The sequence below is a fragment of the Podarcis pityusensis genome (assembly GCF_964106645.2).
Source record: "Podarcis pityusensis genome assembly, chromosome: 10".
Lineage (NCBI taxonomy): Eukaryota > Metazoa > Chordata > Lepidosauria > Squamata > Lacertidae > Podarcis > Podarcis pityusensis.
Window position 1 is genome coordinate 5331877 of NC_138035.1, and position 20565 is coordinate 5352441.

At 45.7% G+C, this 20565-nt stretch overlaps 1 protein-coding gene across 1 annotated transcript in view; it reads right to left on the bottom strand.

Annotated features, from left to right (window-relative positions):
* Positions 1–18131, bottom strand: part of LOC308457791 (cadherin-related family member 5-like) — a gene marked incomplete at its 5' end in the record, with an annotated part of 89134 nt that extends 71003 nt beyond the window's left edge. The window contains one exon of the mRNA XM_080971966.1: positions 18111–18131. Coding sequence (XP_080828092.1) covers positions 18111–18131 — 21 coding nt within the window. The remainder of the gene's footprint in view (positions 1–18110) is intronic.
* Between the last annotated feature and the right edge of the window lie 2434 nt (positions 18132–20565).

Consider the following 20565-nt stretch of genomic DNA (forward strand, 5'->3'; position numbering starts at 1 on the left):
TGGTTCTAGACAGAAGACCATCAAGGACACAAAGAACTTGCATATGGGAGTGGATTAAACACGGACTGGAACAAAGGACAATGATCAGCTCTTCCCTCTGGGGGCAGGAAACCGCAAGCTCCCCTTTGTCACCTGGAAAGTACTCATGAGGAGGGGGAAAGGGGGGACCAGCCAGGTGGCAAGACACTCAGGTTACCTCCACAACTCCTCCCTCAAGCCCTCCTTTTTGTGATGTGTCAATGATGTAGTCATGATGTAGTTGTGATGTAGGGGTGTAGCTTGGGGGATTAGTAGCTAATAAAAGTTTGGGGGCTCTTTTGTACGGGGATTCCATCTTGTTCCACCTGGTGGCAGGTGGGAGTCCTGTCGCGACAGTCTTCAATAAAGACCAAGCTACTGGCTGCTGTTTTGCTCTGGTATTCCTGGCTGGTGTCCTTGTTTTTTGTCCAAGGGAGCCCTCGGATTTCTCCGTTAACGGGGGGGGGGGGGGGACAGTGTCCCCAAGTAAAAAAACTTGGATTTGCTTTGATTAACTTTCGCAAACCACAGCATGGATTATTAGTATAGTGTGTGGAAAACAGTAGAAATGAAGAAAGCATAACAGGATCAGATTAACAAATAGATAAAATAGACCTGCTTAGAGGGAGATGGAAGCCTATTTGAGAAGAAAGGGAATTAGGATTAAGAATATGGTGGCATAAGTCCGTATGCAATAACTTATGGATTTATGGTTACATGTATGTATTTTGTATGTTTTTTCTTTTCTTTTCTCTCTCTCTCTTTCTTTTCCTTTTTATTATTTCTATATCCTCTTTTGCTTGTAGTTGTCATTTTATTATTTTGGCGATTTTATTGTGTATGTTTGTCTGTTAAGTAAGAAAATTAATAAAAAGCGATTAAAAAAAATTACAATGAAAAAAGTAAATATGAAACCTAATAAGGCAACAGACAGAGAGCTCTTAAACGAGATGGCTAACCAATTAAAATTGAAGGGATTTCAAGAAGTAAAAGGAAAGGTAACAGATTGGCTACAATATTTCCAATTAAATGAAGTATTCAAAAATGATTTAAAAAAGGAAAGAAAGGGTTCACCTATGAAATTTCAAATTTCCAGAGACAGGTAATAGAAAGTGATGCTAAATTATTATCAGAAATGTATAATATGTTGTTGGAATGGGAAACTAATGGTGAAGAGGTCGAGTGTGTTTTGGTAAAGTGGGCAAGAGACGTGGGGTATAATATTCAAATGGAGATTTGGAAAGACTATGGAAGAATGATATAAAATCTTAGGGTCAGAAGGGACCCCAAGGGTCATCTAGTCCACCCCCCCCCCGAAATTCAGGAATCTTTGCTAAAGCATCCATGAAGAGGGCCATCCATACCCCACTTAAAAACCTCCATCGCCGAATGTCTCTTGTTGTCTGAAAGTTCTCCTGATGTTGAGTCAGACTCTCCTTTCCCATCATTCGAATTCGGGTCTTTCCCTCCGGAGCAGCAAAAAGCGTGCTTGTAGTCTCTAAGACTCTTGCTAAATGGTCACCAGCCTTTGAAAACTCGGCGTCGCCGGATCAAGTTAATCGATTTTGTTAGATGAATTAAACTAAGTAGTTTTAATTGGATTTGATTGAATAAGTGTGCAACTAATTGTCACCAGTCCTGTTTTTCTGGAAAAGGAGGTACACCATGAACGCCTGCCTTCTTCTCTTAGAATGGCAGCCGCCCGAGAGGTGCCGGAATTGAGTTCCGTCGAGTTCCGGCTGAAGCCAAGCACGACCCAAAAAAGCTTGAGAACCACTTGTTTAAGTGGTTGCTCCAGAAGGGAGAGAATTGGTCGCTTTTAATATCTCAAGAAGGCTGATCGCCGAAGAATGGATGCTTTTGAATTCTGGTGCTGGAGGAGACTCTTGAGAGTCCCATGGACTGCAAGAAGATCAAACCTCTCCATTCTGAAGGAAATCAGCCCTGAGTGCTCACTGGAAGGACAGATCGTGAAGCTGAGGCTCCAAACCGATGGAAGCAAAGGCTCAGAAAAGGCTCAATATGGAGGCCAAATGGCCGAAATATTGGGAAATTTTGGAACAAGAAGGAGACAAATTGAAATTGCAGAGTTTTGAGAAATTAAAAGACAAAGTGCGAGACTGGCTTCATTACTATCAGATAATGGAGGCATACAATTTGGATAAGAAAATTGGCTTCCAGGTGGAAAAATCAAAACTAGAAACAGAACTGTTAGAACCCAAAACTAAGATTTTGTCAAAGATGTATAACTTGCTGTTGAAATGGAATACTCAGGATGAAACGGTGAAATCTGCTATGATTAAATGGGCACAAGATGTTGGACATAATATTATGTTTGCTGACTGGGAACAGTTGTGGACCACAGGTATGAAATTTATGGCATGTAATGCGCTAAGAGAGAATATTATGAAAATGATATACAGGTGGTACATAACCCCAGTCAAGCTTGCAAAAATCTATCATTTGCCCGATAATAAATGTTGGAAATGTAAAGAAAATGAAGGTACATTCTTTCACCTTTGGTGGATGTGCCCAAGGATTAAGGCTTTCTGGGAGATGATCTATAATGAATTGAAAAAGGTATTTAAATATACCTTCTTGAAGAAACCAGAGGCCTTTCTCCTGGGCATAGTCGGCCAATTGGTGCCAAAGAAGGATAGAACTTTTTTTATGTATGCCACAACAGCAGCAAGAATACTCATCGCAAAGTATTGGAAGACACAAGAGCTACCCACCTTGGAAGAATGGCAGATGAAGGTGATGGACTATATGGAACTGGCGGAAATGACTGGCAGAATCCGAGACCAGGGAGAAGAGTTGATGGAAGAAGACTGGGAAAAGTTTAAAGACTATTTACAGAAATATTGTAAAATTAATGAATGCTAGAATGATGTTGGATAGAAATTAAGTGGTCTTTAGCTGAAATGTCACAAGGGAATATGAAAAAATGGATTATTAATAGGTAAAAATTTAAAATTACAATACTTTATGATTAATGACTAGGATATACAAAGAGGGGAGGGATTTGCTGAACTAACAAACTGAACTGGAATACAAAAAAGGGAGGCGTGAGGAGGTCCGGGAAATAAGCAAATGAAGGATAAGTAAAGGAAAGAATGAATTGTTTTTAATTATTTTTATTTTGCATTTTTCTTTTTTTTTTTTTTATCTTGCAATACTCTGAAAATCTTAATAAATATCTTATAAAAAAAAAAATGAAGCTGAGGCTCCAAGACTTTGGCCACCTCATGAGAAGAGAAGACTCCCTGGAAAAGACCCTGATGCTGGGAAAGATGGAGGGCACAAGGAGAAGGACAGAGGATGAGATGGTTGGACAGTGTTCTTGAAGCTACCAGCATGAGTTTGACCCAACTGCGGGAGGCAGTGGAAGACAGGAGTGCCTGGCATGCTTTAGTCCAGGGGGTCACGAAGAGTCGGACACGACTAAACGACTAAACAACAACAACAATATCTCAAAGGTCTCAAAGAAAGATGTGCTCTCACAAGCCCACACTCCCAGAATGTTCGCTCTCCTGTTTCTGCAACATCTATTCTTATTCTTAGTATTTAAATTTTATTAACATATAAAACACATACATATACATTTACACAATACACGTACACAACACACTACCTTATTTCCATAACATAAAACATACCTACATTACTCTATATAACACCTACCTGCACTGCACATATCAACATACCTACACACCTACCCCACACGGACACCCACCAAGTGACTTGACTTTCAGCTGTTCTTGTTACGCTACTTAATTTTTCCAACTAGCTTGAACGAATTTCATTATTTCTTTAATCCCTTCTACTATCTTGACTTTACTCTCCTTTCACTCTAATCATTTTCTGGATTCACTCAGTATCTGTCAGAAATTCTACTTTTCCCACATAAATTTGGATGTATTCCTTAAAGATATCCCACTCCTTATTCACTTTTTGTACCAGATCTCCTCTTATCCTCCCTGTTAGTTCGGCAATATGGAAGGATTCCATCCTTTTATATAACCAGTCTGTTTTTGGGGGGACGCTGCTGCTTTTCCAAATTTTGGCAATCAATAACCCTGCCGCCGCCAACCTAGCAGTTCGAAAGCACGTCAAAGTGCAAGTAGATAAATAGGTACTGCTCCGGTGGGAAGGTAAAGGGCGTTTCTGTGCACTGCTCTGGTTCGCCAGAAGCGGCTTAGTCATGCTGGCCACATGACCCGGAAGCTGTACGCCGGGTCCCTCGGCCAATAAAGCGAGATGAGCTCCGCAACCCCAGAGTCAGCCACGACTGAACCTAATGGTCAGGTGTCCCTTTACCTTTACCTTTAACCCTGCCGCTGTAGTTGCATACATAATTATTGTTCTGACCGTTCTTTTTATTCCTTCTGACATGATACCTAGGAGAAAGGATTCTAGTTTTTAAACATCTTTTTCAGTTTGTTACAGATATTTTCCCAGAATCCCACTATTTCTTTCTGCAACATCTATCCTGGCTTGGTCATGGGCACAGAATGGAAGTGGGCAGGATCCCCAAGGACATGAGCTAGATTCAGGCGCCGTTGGCAAACCAACTGAACCCTGCCAGGTGGGAATTCCCTTGCCTGGAGATGGACAGTCAAGTTGTGCATCCATCACAGTGACCAGAGAGGAGAAATGACCGTTGGGAGGCGAAACAGCCTGGGGCATCTGTAGCAATGCCAGATTTACGTATAAGCCAAAAAATTTAAAGGGTAAAAAACCTGGATGTACATTTCCAAAATACAGTCATACCTCATGTTATATCCGCTTCATGTTACGTTCTTTCAGGTTACGTCCCGCGGCAACCCAGAAGTACCGGAAAGGGTTACTTCCAGGTTTCGCCGCTTGCGCATATGCAAACATGCAAAATGACATCATGCGCATGCGCAGAAGCGGCGAATCGCAACTGTGCATCTGCAGACGCACCGCCGCAGGTTGCGCTCCTTTCATGTTGCGAACGGACCTCCAGAACGGATCCCGTTTGCAACCAGAGGTACCACTGTATAAGATAAAAAACAAATTAAATAAAACCTATATACAGCAACAGTGTTTTGTGTTGTGTAGGCTCCTATGATGTAAGTCATGGTCCCCGCCTGCTAGCCTGCTCCCTCAAATATCACTGCTTTGCTCCTTTCTATATATAGGGTGCCCACATTCTGCATGGACTAGTTGGATGGCAACATGTGCAAATGGCTTGAGATACTTATTAGGTCCATAAATGACCATGTAGCATATATTCCACACAAAAACAGCGACAATTTGTTGTTGACAAAGGACAGCTGGACATATCAAGGGCCCCAGTAGCTTAGGGCCTCATCAAACCTAAATCCGGCCCTGATCTGCAACAACAGAACCGGACATCTTCGTCTTCCCCAGCTGCAATAAAACATGTCTCTCCTGTGTCGGTCTCTGCAGCCACAACAGGCACTGTAACTCTTTAATGGTTTGTCTTCACCCCTCAAGGTGCGCTCCTTTGTTGTCTCTTGAGGCAGATGGAATCCAGTGCCCAGCTTGATCTCTGAGACATCAGCATTGAACATCGGCCTTCCCTGCTATAGGGTAGCCCCAGTGAATGTTCGCCCAACAGAGATTCAGCCTTCTGAGTCAAATGCCTGCCAAAAACTTATTTTGCCACCAGGCTGTTGTTCTGGTCTCCTCATTTCGCAAAGGGTACCCCATTGTTGGAAAAGGTTCAGAAAAGGCGAACCAAAACTATCGATTCCGCCATGATGAAAGGTTGCAGCCAGGACTGGATTTAGGTTAAGGGTTAAACCACAGAGCCTAGGACTTGCTGATCAGAAGGTCGGTGGTTCGAATCCCTGCGACAGTGTGAGCTCCCGTTGCTCGGTCCCTGCTCCTGCCCACCTAGCAGTTCAAAAGCACATCAAAGTGCAAGTAGATAAATAGGTACCGCTCTGGTGGGAAGGTAAACGGCATTTCCGTGCGCTGCTCTGGTTCGCCAGAAGCGGCTTAGTCATGCTGGGCACATGACCCGGAAGCTGTACGTCGGCTCCCTCGGCCAATAAAGCGAGATGAGTGCCGCAACCCCGGAGTCGGCCACGGCTGGACCTAACGGTCAGGGGTCCCTTTACCTTTACCTTACCAGATGTTCCTGTTTCCCAGAGACAGTCCCCAAATTTACAAATCGGTCCCCATACAAAATCCATTGAAGTTGAAAAGTGTCCCGGATTCATTGGAAAAAACCTGGTAACCTTAATTTAGGTTCAATGAGGCCCTCAGATACTGAAGGTAACAGGGCCCTTTCTACATCCAGCTGTCCTTTGTCAACAACAAATGGTCGCTGTTTTTTGTGTGGAATATATGCTATATGGTAATTTATGGATAAGCAATTTGCACATGTTGCAATGCACCCATTCCATGCAGAATGTAGGCACCCTATATATAGAAAGGAGCAAACCAACTTTATTTTAGGGAGCAGGCTATCAGGCGGGGCCCATGACTTACATCCTAGGAGCCTACACAACACAAAACACTGTTGCTGTATGTAGGTTTTATTTTATTTGCTTTTTATCTTATATTTTGGAAATGTACACCCAGTGGGGTTTTTTCCTTTAATTTTTTTGGGGGGCCCCAAGAGGGTGGGGCCCTAATGTAGAGCTTGTTTAGCTTATGAGTAAATCCGGCACTGGTTGTGGCTTTTGGGACTTTTCAGCTTATATGCTGGAAGCCGCTCAGAGTGGCTTGGGTAACCCAGTCAGATGTGCAGGGTACAAATAAAAAATTATTACAGTGGTACCTCGGATTAAGTACTTAATTCGTTCCAGAGGTCCGTTTTTAACCTGAAACTGTTCTTAACCTGAAGCACCACTTTAGCTAATGGGGCCTCCTGCTGCTGCCACGCCGCCGGAGCCCAATTTCTGTTCTTATCCTGAAGCAAAGTTCTTAACCCAAGGTACTATTTCTGGGTTAGTGGTGTCTGTAACCTGAAGCGTATGTAACCCGAGGTACCACTGTACAGTCATACCTCGAGTTGAATACGCTTCGAGTTGAGCGCGTTCGAGTTGCGCTCCTCGGCAACACGGGAGTAACGGAGCGTGTTACTTCCAGGTTTCGCCGCTTGCGCATGTGCAGATGCTCAAAATGACGTCACGCGCATGCGCAGAAGTGGCAAAAAGCGATGTGCGCATGCAGACGTGCCATCACTAGTTACGTTTGCTTCTAGATGCGAACGGAGCTCCGGAACGGATCCTGTTCGTATCTAGAGGTACCACTGTACAATTAGAGGGAAGACAAGGAAGAGGTGACAATGCCAAAGTTTACAGAATTCTGCATGACACGGAGAAAGTAGCTAGAGAAAAGTTCTTCTCCCTCTTTCCTAACACCAGAACTCGTGGAGATTCAACGAAGCCGAATGTCAGAATTATAAAACTGCAGAGTTGCAAGGGACCCCGTGGGTCATCTAGTCCAACCCGCTGCAATGCAGGAATTTAGGATGGATGAAAGAAAGTCCTTTAAAAAGAAGGCTTTAAAAGAGGATTGGACCATTTTATGAAGGAGAGGGCCATCGATGGCTACAACCCGGAAGCAGCAATGCTTGTGAATGCCAATTGCTGGAAACCACAGGAGTTGAAAGGGGTCTTGTGTTCGAATTCTGCTTGTGGGTTTCCCAGGATGCTGGGCCAGACTGGGTCCAGCAAACTCTTCTTATGTTCTTCGGCTTATGCAGACAATTAAAAAAAAAACCAACCCAGTTTCTGTAACAGCTGGTGATCTGTTTTAATGTTTACTGGGGTTATTGCTGTAAAACAACTTTGATTTTTTAAAAAACCCTACAAAATTGTGGTGCTGTATATAAATACCTTAGTTTTATAAATAAATGTCAAACTGAATAAGAAGCACCTTGTGGATCAGGCCAAAGGTCCATCTAGAACAGCAAAAGTGGGCGTAAGAATGTGAGCCCCCTTCCTATGTGGTATTTGGAAACCTCTGACTGTGAAGGTAATAACACAGACATGGTGATTTTGTTGTTGTTTAGTCGTTTAGTCGTGTCCGCCTCTTCGTGACCCCCTGGACCAGAGCACGCCAGGCACTCCTGTCTGCCACTGCCTCCCGCAGTTTGGTCAAACTCATGCTGGTAGCTTCAAGAACATGGTGGGTTTTTTTAATTCTCTGCATAAGCCAAAGAACATAAGAAGAGTTTGCTGGGCTCAATCTGGCCCACCATCCTGGGCAATCCGCAATCAGGATTCGAACACAAGACCCCTTTCAATTCCTGTGGTTTCCAGCAATTGGCACTCACAAGCCTTGCTGCTTCCTGGTTTGTAGCCATCGATTGCCCTCTCCTTTCATAAATTTGTCCAATCCTCTTTTAAAGCCTTCTTTAAAGGACTTTCTTTCATCCGTCCTGAATCTTCAACAAACCATTCAGATATAATAGTAAACAGTAAAAATAAATACCAGCAAATAACAATCAAGCAGTTTACACTTATCAGCTGCAATGAAGAATTACTGAACTATCATCAGCAAAAAATAACAGCAAGTCGCAAGGCATGGAATAATAATAATAATAATAATAATAATAATAATAATAATTTATTTATACCCCGCCCATCTGGCTGGGCTTCCCCAGCCACTCTGGGTGGTTTCCAACAAAATATTAAAATACCGTAATGCATCAAACATTAAAAGCTTCCCTAAACAGGGCTGCCTTCAGATGTCTTCTAAAAGTCTGGTAGTTGTTGTTCTCTTTGACATCTGGTGGGAGGGCACCGCAAAACATTCAAAACCAGGTAAAAAGAATGGAATTGAGAAACAAGTACACACAAGTTATAAAATTATCAATTCTTTAAAAAATCCCTTTGGATATTTGGATAGCTTTGGCATCTTTCCGACAGTACAACAAGAAACACAAGCTGCTCTCTCCCCTTTGCCTCGCTCCTGGATTTTCTCCTTGGAAGAAACCCAAATGCCTTTCCCACCAGGAAAAATGCCTCCAGGGTTGCCATATTCTGCCCTCAAAGCTTAGGCCTAGTCTATCTGAAGAGCATATTCTCTCCTACAAACCTGCCTGGGTTTGGAGGTCTTTGGGCGAAGCCCTTCCCTCGGTCCTGCCTCCCTCGCTGGGTAGGGATCGCCGGAAAGGGCCTTCTTGGTGGTGGCAACTTTGGAACTCCCTGCCTAGGGACTCTGTCTTTGAAGGACATTCTTTCCCCCGAAGAATTCTGGATTTCTGCAGCTCGCCCCTCACTGAGTTGTGATTCCCAGAAAGCCTTAAACTACAAAGCCCAGAATTCTCTGAGAGCGGAAAACTTGAAGGGCTGTATCCTCCCCTAGGGACCCCCCTGGGTTCTGATAGCTTCAGGGGGGCCCTGCTCTCAGTCCTGTCACCCTCATAGGCCTATCGGGTGGAGACTAGGGACAGGGCCTTCTCGGTGGTGGCTGCTCCCAGGCAACTTTGGAACTCGCTGCCTAGAGAAGCCAGACTGGATCCCTCCTTGTCCCTCTGCCGGCAGGTGAAGCCCTCTCTATTCCAGCAGGTTTTGGGGCACTGGCTGTCAATAAGAAAGGGACTTTTAAATAGTGCACTGTCCTGTTCCCCTCTCCAATAACAGACATATTTTGTTGTTGTTTAGTCATTTAGTGGTGTCCGACTCTTTGTGACCCACTGGACCCGAGCATGCCAGGCACTCCTGTCTTCCACTGCCTCCCGCAGTTTGGTCAAACACATGCTGGTAGCTTCGAGAACACTGTCCCACCATCTCGTCCTCCGTCGTCCCCTTCTCCTTGTGCCCTCCATCTTTCCCAACATCAGGGTCTTCGCCAGGGAGTCTTCTCTTCTCATGAGGTGGCCAAAGTCTTGGAGCCTCAGCTTCAGGATCTGTCCTTCCAGGGAGCACTCAGGGCTGATTTCCTTCAGAATGGAGAGGTTTGATCTTCTTGCAGTCCATGGGACTCTCAAGAGTCTCCTCCAGCACCAGAATTCAAAAGCATCCATTCTTCGAAAGATGGAGGGCACAAGGAGAAGGGGACGACAGAGGACGAGATGGTTGGACAGTGTTCTCGAAGAGACCAGCATGAGTTTGAGCAAACTGTGGGAGGCAGTGGAAGACAGGAGGGCCTGGCGTGCTCTGGTCCAGGGGGTCACGAAGAGTCGGACACAACTAAACGACTAGACAACAACAACAATAACAATACTAGGGTGAGGTTCACCTGCAGATCCATCTCCTGCCAAACACACAAAAACTGGAAAAGAGAGGGGGGTAAATTCTTCCTAATAATTTTGCAACAGCTCTGCCCTCCCCCATTAAAACACGCCAAGAGACCACAGATGTTGTTTTCCAAACCTGCCTGCCTGTCAAAGGCTGTCCTTTTAATTTGCTGGCTCTCAGATCTCAGACATTTGTTAGCCTTCAGGACCTGGTGCCGTTTCTATGTTTTAGACCAGCCCTTCCCAAACCTTTTCCTGCCACAAGCCCCTCGATTCCATAAATTTATCCTCGGTTCCCCCTACGCAATAAAAAGTATTATTCTGAATAACTGTTTGCATGAGCCACTAAGGTCTATAAAAACACCATCACATTCAAAAGAGGAACGATTAGTTGCACATTTATTCCCAATCCCATTAAAACTATTTAGTTCAATTAATTCGACAAAAGTGACGAACTTGAGCCACTGATGTCGGCTTTTCAAAGTAGAGAGATTTCCTGATCAGTCTTGAAGATCAGAACCAGAACTTGCCCCCATCCGGGGAAAAGGACTCCACTGTGGAAGTTTTTAAAAAGCAAAGTCTCCTCACCTTTCGTTTCATTTTCACTTCCATTTTGCACACTGCAATGTGGTCCGCAAGCCACAGACGATACAATGTGCCACAAAGATCGCTCATCCTACTTTTGAAAGAAATAATGAATGAATTCCTATACCCCACATATAACCCAGAGATGCATTTTAAAATAAAAGGACACATTCTACTCATGTAAAAACATGCTGATTCCTGGACCATCCATGGGCCGGATTTAGAAGGCGACTGGGCCGGATCCGGGCCCTGGGCCTTAGTTTGCCTACCTATGTCCTACGACAACCTGATGCAAATAAATCACAATAAAGATTGTGACTTTATAATAAACCACCTAGAGCGACATTCAGCGATCCGCTTGGACTACAATGTGACGCAGGAACTCTCCAAATACCGGTAAATAGTAACGAAACAGAAGTTGCAATAAATCGCCGCTTGACTGTGATTGAGAAAAACAACAGCAGATTCCTGAGACACAGGAGACAAATGAGACGTAAAAGACCAGACAGGGAGATCAAACTGAGTGACCGATAAAATTTGATAAAATCACGAAATGCACAAGCCAAAGTGTTTCCCCCTGGTCTAGGCTATTGCGTGGGTGCTTTCGGAAACTTGTGCAGATGAACAGCACCCAGTCCACCCCGTGGAAGCACCCACAAAACCTCAAAAAGGAGAGGGTACCTGGAAGCTGTCTGCATTTGACAGGTGAGCAGGGATGAGAATTGATGCGATGGGGGAAGAGGCGATGGGAACCCTACCCTTATGGTGTAGTGGTCAGAGTGTCGGGCAAGGCTTGGAATCAATTTGATTCCCTCCCCCTCTTCTTTTTTCCTTTCTCCTCCTGTGATGGAATTCCATTTGGGGACTTTCCTGGCTTTTTTCTGGCCCATGAAGGACCAGTCTGGAAAGTTAGCCTTGGTGAAGACTTGACGTTTTCATCCCCCAAAAAGTTTTTGATTTGAGTCTCCATTGAAATGAGGCTGCATTTTAATGTTTTGATGTTGTATTTTAATCTTGTTTTTAAGTTGCATTTCAATCAATTTGTTTTTATATCGGGTGTTAGCCGCCCTGAGCCCTGTCTTGGTTGGGGAGGGCGGGGTATAAATAAAATTTTTTATTATTATTATTATTATTATTATTAAGGACCAGGGTTTGAATCACGGCTCGGCCATGAAACCCACTGGGTGACCTTGCGGGCAATAACTCACCCTTAGCCTAGCCTACCTCCCAGGGTTGTGGAGAAGGTAGAACCGTCCAATACACAAATGAATGAATGAGAACCCCGCTGTTCCTGACAATCACCGACAGTTCAGGATCTGTCCTGCTCCGCTGTGGCTTTGCAATGCCTCCATCTGCCTTCTACCTACCGCTGCTGCCAACCACCCCCCTGCCCCGTGGCTCCTCTGTCCCGGGGAGGAAAAGACCAGAGAAAATCTCAAATGTTCCTGGGAGGGTTTTCGGGGAAGCCAGAAAACTGGGGAAGCCAGTTTTCTGGGGCCAAGCCTTAGCCAGGATCTGCAAATGAATGCCTTACCTGGCTGGCGTCCGGGAGACTCCTCCGCTGCGTCGCACCTGTCCAGGTAAGTACCTGCCCTTGCAAGCAGCCGGCTTCCTTCAGCACCAACCGCAGGGCTTCATGGCGACCGTCTCCTAAGTCCTGTGCTGTGGAAGCACCATCTTCGCCACCTTGGAGCTCCCCTGCAAATGCGAAATCCAATGGGCGCGCGGGACTCCTCCGAGCCAAACCGGTTTGTGCCTCCTGCTGCAACAGCCTGGGAGAAGCCGGCGGCAGCTGTTCCCGAGGCGGCGGCTCAGCGTTAACCCTGTGGGGCCTGGTCAGGTGGGCGTCCGGCTAATGCCCTCCTGCCAGCCGCGTAATTGGATTCAGGCCGGATTGACCTGCATTAGACCAGCAGGGATGGGACGGGCAAGGCGGCCGCCAGTGGCACCCAGCGGGCTTCGCTGGCAGAGGCACGAGCTGGCCGTGTGGCCACTTAGCAGGCGAGGAGCACATAGGGAAGAGGGTTTTGTGCATGGGTTTGTGTCTCTGCATAAAATTTATGCACCGCGTAGGGTGGGTGGGGGGAACCTCGAAGCGGTCTGCAGAAAGAGAGAACGGTAAATTTACGCAGAAAAATGCGCAGCAGTGGTTTGGAACATACAGGAGCTCACGCAGCGCGTATTCCGTCGGCTTCAGTTGCCGTTCTCCTGGGACCTCGCAGACTTAACGTAGAGAATAAGAGAACAAGAACAAATACGTTTAGAGAAGATTGGAAAACGTTTATTGAATAATATGGAAAAAAATGTGTACAGCTGTAAACGTTGGCAGCGTGAAGATAAGTTCAACGGTGTAAATAAGTTTTGATCTTCTTAATTGTATTTCAGTTCAACAGTTACTTTGATAAAATACATATTTGGTGATGTGCAAATGGCTGTAGGTACCTATTCGGTCCATCAATTACCGTATAGCATATATTCAACACAAAAAAACATTCATTCATCAAACCTAAATCTGGCCCTGGTTTTGATGGATGCAATAATGGAATACTGAATGGTTTAGTTTTTTGTAAAGTATGCAGGGATTTATGATATGCAAAATTAACCATGGAAAGAGGAAGGAAGACTGATATTTTAAGGATGCTAAAAGGAGTATTTTAAATTTCAAAACAAAAAAATTGTGTGTGTGTTATCGGGTAGTGATAAAGCGGGATATGCAGAAGATATTAAAAATAAATTTAAGGAACCGCAGAAAGAGGGGGGAGGAAGTCAAGTTTTGAAATGTCAAAATGATTGGAAAATCGGTGAAAAGTATAAATTAAAAATTAAAAAGAGAGAGAAATGTCGCAGGGTATGCGCCACCCCTAACAATAAGAGCATCTGCCCAAAACATTGGCTCAGGATTTCAGTGTTTGATCTAGGGAAGGGTTTGTACCAACACCAGACCAATGAGGAGTTTGTCAGCAAATGGCAGAAAACCATGGCTAGAAAAGCCACCTCTATTGGTCTGTCACCCCCCCCCCAACTGTTTTACCTGGGTTATGAAGGCGCCCTAAAGACGTTAAAGCAAAGATTATGGGATAATGCACACAGTGACTTGCGATCTCGATCACACGCAGCCTGTAGTCCCCTGGCAGTAGGAGTACAATATGGGCATATCTTTAAGTTAACACCTTACGTTAAAACCCTGACAGTACACATTATCGAAGGTTTTTCACCAAAGCCAGACTAAACATCTTTCCTTCTGCAGTGTTGGATGGCAGGTTGAGAGGAGTTGCCTGCCAGGACAGATTTTGCTCGTGTGCTCAAGACATCGATTCCATAAAACATATTTTGCTGCACTGTGCGAAATATGAGCAAGCCAGGGCTGAACTGATATTACCCTTGCTGGTACCTTTCCCGGGAAAATCAGAGGCTCACTATGTCAGGTTCCTATTGGAAGACCGGACAAACGCCAGAACATTAGCAGTGGTGAAGTTTTTATTGGTGGTTGCAAGAACCAATGATTCCTATCTTTAAGTCTGAACAAAATGCTTGTTTAACCTGGAGGTAGGCTGTCTGAATTGTGCATTGCTTTGTAACTATTTGTTTGGTCTCTGGACCGTAATAAAGATTGATTGATTGATTGATTGATTGATTGATAAGAGCATCCTTTTGGGGTTTAGATACAGGCGTTTTTGTGGCTCCAAGCAGAGGACAGTGCAAAGATGCCCTAAAGCGGGGGTGGGCAGGCTGATTTTCCATGAACGTCCTTAAATCAATATATCGGGGCGCTTGGAAGAACAATTGTTGTCCGCCTAATTCTCTAAGAGCAGCTGCTTTGAGTTAGGCAGGGGGTGGGCGGAGGGAGCCTGTTCCGAGGTGACCCAAGGGGCTTTAAGTGATGCCAGCTGTTCCTGGGGTCTAGTGGGTTGCGGTCTGTCGAGGGCGGGGAGGGAGGGGTTGTGCCGGTGGAACAAACAGGCCCCGCAGCAAAACACGCAGGGCGCTGTTCTGGGCAAAAGGCCCTGCCTGGGTTCCCTCAGACACACACAGACACACACAGGCCTTGGAAGAGAAGAAGAGAAGAGTTTTGGATTTGATATCCCGCTTTATCACTAGTCGAAGGAGCCTAGCTGTCAAGTGTCCCTTATTTGGCGGGACAGTCCCTTATCCCAGCACCATGTCCCGCTGCTGTCCCTTATTGATGAGGCTTCATTTGGCTGCTGGCTGGGCTTTCTGCCTTTGGCTCAGAGGGGCTCAGAAGTTGAACATACCTGTGCCCGGAAAATCCCTTATTTTGGCTGCTGATCCCTTATTTTCAAATCTGTAAGTTGACAGCTATGCGAAGGAGACTCAAAGCGGCTAACATTCTCGTTTCCCTTCCTCCCCCACAACAAACACTCTGTGAGGTGAGTGAGGCTGAGAGACTTCAAAGAAGTGTGCCTGGCCCAAGGTCACCCAGCAGCTGCATGTGGAGGAACCCGGTTCACCAGATTACAAGTCTATTGCTCTTGACCACTGCATCACACTGGCTCTCTGGAGAAGAGGAAAGGTGGCAGTCAAAGGGCAGAGAACCCACATTGCACGCAGAACGTTCCGGGTTCGATCCCTGCTGCCGCCCCCAGATGAAGCTGGAAAGAGTCCTCTCTCTGAAACCGCAGAGCAGGCGCTGCAGGTCTGTGGATGTTAGAATTCCTGCTCCATGAATGCAGTCATGGGATGGTTGTCCTTCACATGACTCGAGTGTAGGACAAGCTCCTGACAGTGTAGGAAGCCCTGAGCTAAAGCGGTCGAGGGTCTGTATCTATAAGGCAGCATCCCATGTCCTGGAGTGATTGAGAGGAGACTGAGAATTGGCGTTGGAGCCATCTTTCAAAAGAGGCCGGCCGAGATGATCACGGGTCTGGAAATGAAGCCTGATGAGGAATGGTTGAAGGAGCTCGGTATGTTTAGCCTGGAAAAGAGGAGATATGAGAGCCATCTTCTATCCCATGGAAGATGGAGCAAGCTTGTTTTCTGATGCTCCAGAGGGGAAAACCCAACTCGGTGGATTCAAGTTACAGGAAAGGAGATTCCACGTGAACATCAGGAAGAACTTTCTGATGTTTGGAGATGTTTGGGGCCCTCATATCTATGGGGGCCCTTGTATCTATGAGACCACCTCTCCTGGTCTGCCCCGCAGAGGACCTTAAGGTCCATGAATAGTTTAGAGGTCCCGGGCCCTAAGGAAGTCAGACTATCCTCCACCACGGCCAGGGCCTTTTCAGTGATGGCTCCAATCTGGTGGAATGCTCTGTCCCATGAGACCAGGGCCCTGCAGGATTTAACCTCCTTCCGCAGGGCCTGTAAGAAAGAGCTATTCCGCCTGGCCTTTAATTTGAATTCAACCTGATTTTTTATTTCCCTTCTCTTACCTCCCCCTCCCCTTTTTATGAAGATCACCCGCTCTGGGATCCCACAGCTAATTCTCCCCTGGCCTCCTCGCTGGCCCAAGTAGGACCAATTCAGCCAGCTAGCCCTGGGGATTATCTAATGCTTATTTCCCCAAAATTGATTTTTGAATTTTATTGTTATTCATGTTTTTATACTGTATTTTATGCTGCTTTTTATTTTTATTTATACCCCGCCCTTCCCAGTTCAAAAACCGGGCTCAGGGCAGCTAACAACAAATTTAAAACACTTAATTGTAAAAGTAGCACACTAAAGAATATGAAAAAGTTTTCCAAAGCTGTTTTTCAAAGATTGAACTGGATGAGATGTTCTCCAAGGGTTCTTGAGTTGGAAACACAAAGCCATATGCATGGATCAATCACGGGAAGGCAAATCAAAGCCGCCACCCTGGTGAGAATAACGCAAGGAGAACTGTTCTCCGGATATATTACAGGTTTTGCTACGTGCTTCACCCGTCCAAAAAGCTGCATGATACAAAATAGCACTCCAATTACAATGTGTAAAGGTAAAGGGACCCCTGACCATTACGTCCAGTCGTGACCAACTCTGGGGTTGCAGCGCTCATCTCGCTCTATAGGCCAAGGGAGCTGGCGTACAGCTTCCGGGTCATGTGGCCAGCAGGACTAAGCTGCTTCTGGCAAACCAGAGCAGCGCATGGAAACGCCGTTTACCTTCCCGCCGGAGCGGTACCTATTTATCTACTTGCACTTTTGTGCTTTCGAACTGCTAGGCTGGCAGGAGCTGGGACCGAGCAACGGGAGCTCACCCCATCACAGGGATTCGAACCGCCGACCTTCTGACCGGCAAGTCCTAGGCTCTGTGGTTTAACCCACAGCGCCACCCGCGTCCCACATAACAATCTGTGGTAAACCATAAAAATTGGAAAATATCATACTACACCTTACCCAGTCATACAAAATGGTTTGCTCAGGATAAAGACAGTATTCACAGGCACAATCCTCTTTTATAGTAGTAATAATAATAATAATAATAATAATAGTAATAAATTTTATTTATACCCCGCCCTCCCCAGCTGAGACCGGGCTCAGGGTGGCTAACAACCAATAATAAAAACAAGTTGATTGAAATACAACTTAAAAACAAGATTAAAATACCAACCCACAAGATTTTAAACCCATCCACGTTGGTGCTTAATGTAGGAGGGAGTTCCACAGTCTAACTCGGCACAGTGCAAAGAAAGACTTTGATCTGATTCTTCCAACGTTCACCTTTGCCAGATGTCTACTGGGTCTTGTGTTAGGAGAGAGGGAGAAAAACTCACCTTGCAAACTTCTAGCAGGTCACCTATCAGGAAGAGTTGTTGGACGACGGGACAGACTTTATCGGAAGGTTGTGGACTCTCCCTCTGTTATGTACTGAGTTGAATAGGATCCAAAAGGCAGCAGTCTGATTGGTCCTAGAACTATAGGATCCAGAATGCAGCAGTCTGATTGGTCCTAGAACAATAGGGTCCAGAATGCAGCAGTCTGATTGGTCCGCAGAAGCCACCCAATCCAGCTCCAGGTGGAAGTGAATCCGCACCTGATTGGCCCACAGGTGAATCCCGGAATTTGCCAATCACGTGGGGCCCATTGTGTAAATAATGTATATAAAGCAGATATTTTGGGGGAACTTCCATTCCTCCTCACCATTATGAGCTGAATAAAGAGCATGAAATCCACTCTCGATTCCGAGTATATTTCACCTTCCTTGCAGGTTTCTAAGCAGAGGTTGGAGGGCCAGCTGTCAGGGATGCTTTAGCTGAGATTCCTGCATTGCTGGGGGTTGGACTGGATGATCCCTGGGGTCCCTTCCCAGTTTTTAAGAATAATAATAATAATAACCCAAGCTGTGTGTAATAATAACCCAAGCCCTTGCATGTACTCACCCAGACAGTGAGGCCGGTCATGGCGCAGCGAGTACTCTGCTTTGCATTAAGCACACTCGCAAGTGGTGCACAGATCTTATTTATACCCCACCCATCTAGCTGGGTTTCCCTAGCCACTCTGTGCAACTTTCAACAGAATAATAATAATAATAATAATAATAATAATAATACTTTATTATTTGCACCCCGCCCATCTAGCTGGGCTTCCCCAGCCACTCTGGGTGGCTTCCCACAAAGACTAAAAATACATTAAAATGTCACACATTAAAAACTTCCCTAAACAGGGCTGCCTTCAGATGTCTTCTAAATGTCAGGTAGTTGTTTATTTCCTTAACATCTTGTGGGAGGGCGTTCCACAGGGTGGGCACCACTACCAAGAAGGTCCTCTGCCTGGTTCCCTGTAACTTCGCTTCTCGCAGTGAGGGAACCGCCAGAAGGACCTCGGAGCTGGACCTCAGTGTCCGGGCAGAACGATGGGGATGGAGACGCTCCTTCAGATATACTGGACCAATTCTCTGATTCATTGGAAGTCTTGAAGCAGAGGTCAGATGACCATGTGTGAGAGGAAGAGAACCTGTTCAGGAAAATACAATTTCCCTGATATTTTCCCATTGGATAATATGAACAGTGGCAAGAGAAACTGATGGATTATGCAGAACTGGCGAAATTGACGTACCAACTGCGAGACAAGGACAACCGTGACTTTAAAGAAGATGTTTCTATTATGCTTAATGTATGTAGGGTTTGGTGTCAGTGTTGCCTGTGCTGTTCACTTGTGTTCCTTTGGTGGTGAGAGAGGTTGGGGTTGGCCTAGGGTGTGGTTGTTCATTTGTGGTTGGCTGTGGTGGTCTTTGTTTTCGTGTGTGAGTGGGGTGGGTGGGTGTTTTGGATCAGGTTAGCCATATTGACTTGTATGCTGTTGGTGGATTATTGTCATTGTCTTGCTGGGCTGTGTATGTGATAAAGAGGAGCCATACAGGGGTAAAGGCGTCTTCTTCTGTTTGTCCCCGTGTCAGTTTCAGTTTATTGGTTAATTTCTCTAGTAAGGCTGTTTCCCATACTATTTGGTACCATTGGTCCATGCTTCCTCCTGACAGGTCTCTCCAGTGTCTGGTTATGGTGTTTCTGGCTGCTGAAAGTAGGTGGGTTATGAGTTCTTTGTGGTGTAAATGGGCATTGTTGGAAGATGTTTAGTAGGGCCAATTCTGGGGTGATGTCTAATACTTGCAACTACATGCCCTTTTAAACAACCGAACAGTAAAATCAGCAGCAACTAGGCCTCCGACAACCTTCGAAAACCTCCTCCTAACAACAAAGGGAAATGGTAAAGGGATGGTATCCGCAATATACAAAATACTACTCCAAAATCCCACAAACCCCCTAGACCCAATCAAAAAAACAATGGGAGAATGACATAGGCTATGAGATTAACTCCACTCAATGGACCAGAATGTGGGCGGTGCGTTTTCTGGCTGCGAAAGTTACAAGCTGGATCTCAGTTTGTGGCTGGGAGGGAAGGTGGTGGCGGGGGGGGGGGGGGGAGGGACGGCAAGGTGTGCAGGGGGTGGGGAAACCCTTGCCTTGCGCCCATTCTAACACACACTCATCCTGGGTAATAGGCTTTGCTAACAAAGAGGATTAGCAGACTGGAGCAATGGAGAGGTTAGAAACATCGCAGCTACTAAGGGGGCCAGCTGGGGGTCATTGTGTGAGTGGGGAGGGGTGGGTGGGAGGGAGCTCAGCTGTGATTCCATCTCCCCTCTGCCCCACGCTCAGGAGATGGGCTCAGTGGGAGGGGGGACTTTGGGGTTGGAACATCTCAGAAAGTCCGAGGTTGGATCCTGACCTCCTTCCAACACTACAATTCTTTTTGTCCGATTTTTTTTTTTTTTGATTATTTTAACATAACAAATTATTTTTTTATATGCCTGTTGTCTTTGTCCATGGAGTTTTCTTGGCAGGGATACTGGAGTGGCTTGCCGGTTCCTGCTCCAGGTGGATCACGTTTGGTCAAAACTCTCCACTATGACCTGTCCATCTTGGGTGGCCCTGCACGGCATAGTTCATAGCTTCTCTGAGTTATTCAAGCCCCTTCACCACGGCAAGGCTGCTTCTTGGGAGAAAAGCAATGACAAACCTAGACAGCATCTTAAAAAGCAGAGACATCACCTTGCCAACAAAGGTCCGTATAGTAAAAGCTATGGTTTTCCCAGTAGTGATGTATGGAAATGAGAGCTGGACCATAAAGAAGGCTGATCATTGAAGAATTGATGCTTTTGAATTCTGGTGCTGGAGGAGACTTTTGAGAGTCCCATGGACTGCAAGAAGATCAAACCTCTCCATTCTGAAGGAAATCAGCCCTGAGTGCTCACTGGAAGGACAGATCCTGAAGCTGAGGCTCCAATACTTTGGCCACCTCATGAGAAGAGAAGACTCCCTGAGAGAAAGACCCTGA